The sequence below is a fragment of the Populus trichocarpa genome, chromosome 3, assembly GCF_000002775.5.
Source record: "Populus trichocarpa isolate Nisqually-1 chromosome 3, P.trichocarpa_v4.1, whole genome shotgun sequence".
NCBI lineage: Eukaryota > Viridiplantae > Streptophyta > Magnoliopsida > Malpighiales > Salicaceae > Populus > Populus trichocarpa.
In genome coordinates, this window is record NC_037287.2 from 16536457 (window position 1) to 16542749 (window position 6293).

General features: G+C 31.1%; 1 protein-coding gene and 1 long non-coding RNA gene across 2 annotated transcripts; one reads left to right on the plus strand and one right to left on the minus strand.

The window, feature by feature from the left end:
• Positions 1-1432, minus strand: LOC18097087 (uncharacterized). Its single transcript, XM_006385781.3, has 3 exons — positions 958-1432; positions 576-844; positions 1-236 (listed from the first exon to the last, which is right to left on the minus strand). Exons 1-3 carry the CDS (start codon positions 1024-1026, stop codon positions 218-220), a joined length of 357 nt encoding a protein of 118 aa, XP_006385843.2. The 5' UTR covers positions 1027-1432; the 3' UTR covers positions 1-217.
• Positions 1433-2412: 980 nt separating this feature from the next.
• LOC112326787 (uncharacterized) lies at positions 2413-4173 on the plus strand. Its single transcript, XR_002980678.2, has 2 exons — positions 2413-3234; positions 3615-4173. It is a non-coding gene; the product is annotated as an uncharacterized LOC112326787 (long non-coding RNA).
• Positions 4174-6293: the final 2120 nt, after the last annotated feature.

The following is a 6293-nucleotide window of genomic DNA, read 5'->3' on the forward strand; positions in this document are numbered from 1 at the left end:
TTAAATAAATCGAACCATAAGTTGATTGTATAAACGACAAAGTCCTCGCACAGCTAACATTACTATACGGTTCTAAGAAATACTATTGCTCGAACAAGCAACTTATGTCCATAAACATGGTGGATAATTCATATCCGAAAACAAACATCTATTCGGAAAGTATAATATGGCAATCTTCGAAGACCACAATAGCAGCTTGTCTCTCTAGTTACCATCCTCAAGGAAGCAGACTTTTCCTGCAAACAACATTTAAGAGCTTACAAATTTTCCATAACAATAAGAGTATAGTATTATCTCTTGTTCGGATCAACCACACAATTCTCAAAAGCTGCGAAAAACACACACTGTTTCTAGCTCAATCTAACAAAGGTTCCAATATAACCATGAAATGTCCGAACATATACCCATCACTCCTGTATATCAACAACAAATTAAAAACGCACAAGCAATGTCATTCTAAGATAGACGGGCGAAGGACTTGAAACATATAAATCATAGAACATTCAGCCGATCGACGCAAAAACTAATTGCACATAAAAAAAGTTAAATAAGAGAAGAAGATTCGAAAAACCAACCTGAGAGAGCAAGTAAGATCAGCAGCTTTAGCGAAGTCATTCTCTTGTCTTGCTTTCAAGATTTTGAGCATGATATCAAGGCGAAGTTGAATGTTGTCGCTTGCCTGAGATACAAGTTCAGTCTCCTTTTTGAGCTCATCACATTCTGATTCTATCTCTTCAAATCTTTCTCTTATTTCCCTTTGCCCTTGTCTGATGCATTGTTGCTGCTTCCTAATCCCTGCCATCTCTGCTTTCAGTCTGTTTATTTTTCTATCTACCCTTCTTTGCTGGGAATTAGAAATAGACATATTAATCATAAGAGGGGAAAAAATCAATATTAATTGGAATCTCAAGAACAAAGATTGCAACAACGAATACATAATTATAAAAGTACTGATACCTCACAACTTCCAGAATGCCTCATAATTGATTTTCGCTGCCAGTACTTGCTTGATGCCATGATAACCATCTCTTGTTAGGACTAGCATTTTATATACCGAGAACATGCACGATGCCGCCAAGCAAGTGAAAATCTTTTGCTGTTGACGAGTTATTCCAATTGGACAAAAGACTTGAAGTGCTGATTAAGTAGAGTATACCTCACAACTTCGGGCACAAGTTTGATGGTGAGTGCAAGATATAATCAATTTCGCACGATTTGTCAATATTAAGCTTTTGGGCATCGCCGGGTATCCCTCGATTCATTTCAATATTTGCATGACAAGATTACGCGATTTGATCGTTTCGAATTAATTTAGCACTTGTAACATCCGATTCTAGTTAAGAATATCCTTCTGGTCGGATCATAATTTTCACCTAGGTATAATGAAACTACTGTGAAAAACATAATGCGTTTTGTCTAGCATCTAATCAATCTTTCTATAAATTATTTTTTTATTTTAAAAAACATATTAAATTTTTGTATCGACTTGTATATATCTAATCAATCTTTCCAATTTTTTTCCCGAAATTCTTTGAAATTATTTCAATGAATTGTCTACCTTTTTCCTTTTTCTGAAAAGTTTCAAATTTTTTATCCAAATTAGTTCAGATAATTAGACTAATTCGAAAATTTTAACAGTGCTCACCCCTATTTTAGTGTTTATTTTATTTGTAGAATTGTATACTGTTCAAGAATACATTGAAATCTTCTTCCCTAATTTTAGAACCGGCCCACAAGCAAATCTCAGAGTTTGTTGCGGCTCCTTTTGCAATATAAAATATAACTGCAGTATTTAATATTATGGTTAAAATTATTTTAATTTTTTTGAGATGTATAAATATATATATTTTATTTTTTTTATATTAATATATTAAAATGATCTAAAAATATTAAAAATAATTAATTTTAAATAAAATAAAAATTTTAAAATTTTGTAAAACATGATTTCCATCTCAAAAACTTTAAAATTCCTCGGAGATGCTTAACTCGGTACCAATTATTTAAGTTTATATTAGTTTGTATGTATGTAATATGTTATGGGAAACCTTATGGGAAATCAAATTTTTTTTAAACATAAAAAAATTATTATGGTCTCAGAGAATTTTTTGACATTGTTATTAAAAACAAAAATACAATCATTTTAATTTTTTTTATCAGTATATATATATACACACACTTAAAACAAAAATACTTTATGATTGTCAAAGCAAGTTAATAAAACAATCAATATAATATATCCATAATTTATATGTGATTGAAAGCTTTGTAAATATATTAAAATTAAAAGTTTTAAGAATAAAAAATAATTTGAACAATTTATTATTAGCATTATTATTTTCATATCAGATATATAATAATTAAAAAAATTAAAAAAATTCAAATGAAAACTTATAATACTGAAGAACTGTGTCAAGATAAAAAAAAATATTATTAAATTATTTTGAAATGATAAAAAAAAAAAAAGCCAGGCCTGCGCATGCGCCTTGCTTTATTTTTTACAGACAACAGAATGTTTATTTGAAAATAAAGGTGCCAATGTCGCTGCGACTTGTGTGCTAGCCATACATTTTTCTTTTATGAATTTGTAGTTTTTTTTTTTTTTACAAGTAGATAATTATTAGTGGTTAGTTGATAGTATTAAAAAAATAAATAAAAATCTGGCTTAATATCTGTCATCGCATGTAATTGATAGGAGCACTACAATAAATATGAGGATCTAATTAGGACGGTCTCTTACATGAACAAACTCAATTTCAAACAAAAATCGAAAATTGAACCCTTGATTGCCACTTCCAAGGAGCCAAATACCCATTGACATGAATTTGCAGTGAACCCCACATATTTGAATGAAACTTGTGGTGAAAGAAAATTGTGATCATAAGGTGGTGCCGGTGCTTTTATACCCAATCCAAACAAGGTGATAAACACTAACAATTTAAGCTAAAATGGTGTTTCGATCTGATATATGATCTAACTAACTTGACCGCTTCTTAGTTCTCATATATTAACTTTTGACAGCTAAAACAGATAGTAGAGAGGACTGATCACTTGAGCTTTTAATTCCTTTTCCGCTAACTACTATGCGCTCTTGCTCCTGATTGAGGCAAATATAAATGTTAAAAAAGAAATCTGTTACTTACAGTCTGAAAATAAGTAAATATCCATGTAGAATCTGAAGATAAAAGTTCAAGAGAGAATTCATTGTGAGGAACTTTCCCAGCACAAGCACCTCAGGTTAGTACTTGTAATCCCTTGTTCTTCTTTTTTAGTTTCTATGGAGACGTATTGTTAGCTTCTTGGAATGAATACTGCAAGAAATGAAGAAAATTTATCAGGAAAAGGATTTATTTAACTTGCATGAGTCTGCGTTGTTCTCTAGATTATGTATGCCAAACGCCAAAAATCAGGAGAGTTATTACAAAACATGTCGAATGAATCAATATTATCCCTGTCAAAGATGCAACCTGTCAATTCATCTCGGGCCATTGAAACAAATACCAACAATACCAAAATCAGAAATTTGCAAATACATGAAAAATAATAATTTCAAAGTGCCATTTTTCTCAACTTTAATAATGTATACCTTTATATCTTCTGATGTGTTATTTGAACAGGATTTGGACCACAAAATGAACCGCAATGAATTGGAGAGTGATTCGTTAATGCTTGAACATACAATTGGAGCTTGTATAACAGGGCCCTTCGGGGGTTTCTGCTTAACCTTCCTGATTTGCATGATTAAGCATTTGAGAGCAACAGAGGTCATTAATGTGGTGCTGATGGTCATAATTGGCTTAGCAACAATATATTTTTTCCTAGTTGCTTTTATATGCTCCTTTCGTCTGTTCGAAGAGATTTCGAAACGGACGAAGGTGGCTGTTGCTCCAGAGCCAATCGCTGCATAAACTATTCATGGATTAATAGTAGTTGTTATAATTAATCAATCTCTAAGTTCAATGCAATTGGTTTCATTTCCTTCCAGCTCTTGGTATAGTCTACTTAGTTTGATCATAGTATTAAATGGGAAGCTTTTAAGCAGGATATGGCTTTTCTGCCTTGTCCCCAATTTCTTCTTCATGCAGTGTTTCTGTTTCTGTTCTTGGATATTGTTGGGTCCACTGTTATTAAATATGGCATTCGACTTCTGAGGCATTCATCAGAATGTTTTTGAAACTTGGATGATACACGACATAAGGATCATATACCACTTGCCAGTCACACCAGAGGATGAGGGGTATTTTTGCTTTACCATATGCTCTGCCTTCTGAGTTGTAATTAATTTGTTATATTTTGTAATTTAATTGTCTTAACCAGTAGAGCAAAAGCTCATCATCACATATCATCCATGAAGTGGTCGTTATATAGAAGTGCATACAATACTGTGTTAACAATTTCACAAACTTGGCTATAGCTCAACAGATTTGCAGTAATACTAGTTTTACAATTGTAGATGATGATGTTTTAAAATCTGATATGCTTAAGAATAGGGTTATTCAGTGATTAATCATGTGTTCATATTCATTTCATAGTTAACCTTCTCCATAGCTCAGGAAGTATATGATTGGTGGTAGAAGTTCTGATACCTGCAAAATAGTTTATTTCGGTTGGGTTTATGGATTCGATGATAAAGTCAATAACTTATAAAAAGAAAAATATAATAAATGAAGAAAAGAGCTTTAAATTTCAAGAGCAAGGATGTTTGTTCTTGTATTGGTATGATAAATGCTCTAAGAGTTAAATTATGAATGTTTGGAGAATAGAAATTTTGAATCCTTTACTTGGATGATTCAGGGAATATTTATAATCCCTGGAACTTGTTATTTTGATAGAGTGGAGGGACTAGTGAGTTAGATGGTCTAGATAGAATTAATGAGAGATAAAGAACTTTTATATATTATTAACGAGGAACAAATATCAATTACAAAATCATTAATGAGATGAAAATGTAGTAGACCCTTAAAAAACTTTTACATATCTATAGATATAGGGATATAATTATTTCTAACATGAATAGTATCTTAATAGTCTTAATACATAATCTTAAGGTCATAATATGGATCTTTAACTACCTTTAGACCAATTAGGTTTGATGTGTAGCCAAGTTCAGAGGAGACGAGTCTAGTAATTTACTAGAACCGTGTTATCTTGGGTTCAACACATGACTGAAAACAAATATGTTGGGTTTGGTAAATTGTCAAATTCATGTCACCTTGGGCTCGTCACATGGTTGAATCCAAGTATGCTGGGACTAGCAACTTGTCATACCAACATTGTGTTGGGCTCATCACTTGACTTATCTTAAGTACAATTACCAGACTCATGTTACCTTGAGCTCGGCATATAGTTGAGCCCAAATATACTTAGTCTAACAACTTGTGAGACCTTACTATATTGGGCTCAGCTTATAACTGAATCCAAGTATATTTCATCTGGAAACTTACTAGACCCATATTAACTTGGATTCAGCACGTAAACAAGCCTAAATATATTGGATTTAACAACTTGCTAAAAACAAGTTCACTTGAGTCTGATTATGTCTTTTAAAAAAAGGCATAAAAAATGTTGACTCATTAGTAGGTATGTTAGTGTTTTTCTAAAATTAAAAAATAGTTTTTTAAAGGCCAATTAGAAAAGTGCAATTAAAAATGGGCAATAATTATTATTATTATTATTATTTTGACAGAAAGTAAAGGCGAAGCTTCAGTAAATTATAGTAAGTGTAATTTGTTCTCTATAGAAAAAACGCATAAAAGACCCTTTTTTTCGGAAGGGGGGTAGTCACAATCACAAAACGAATCCCAATTTTGTATTGAAGTGTACTGATGTCCAAATATTTTCTTTTAAATTGATTAGTGATTATTTTGAAACATGAAATTCAATTTTATATGCACATTAAAACCTGGAAAAAAAAAAGATTATGTTCGGTATGAATGTAAAAATCTTAAATTTTGCTCTTGTAAAATTTAAGAATGTTTTGCGACTAAAATGGTTAAAAGGAGTCTGAACTTTACCCTTAAAATGGCAAAAATTTAACCCTTAAATTATTTTAATTTATTTTTATTCTCTCTATTACTTTTAGCTCGAATATACACTAAAATAACTTTTTATTGTTTTCTACAATCATTACTAATATTTTAACTATTTTTCTCCTATTTTCACTAACAATTTACCTTCCAATTTATCAACACAACAAATATCTTTAAAAACCAATGTTTACTCTCAAAGATTATTATTACAATAATTACTCATGCAATAATTCTCTCTCACCTTCTAATCTCATACCAAACGCCACC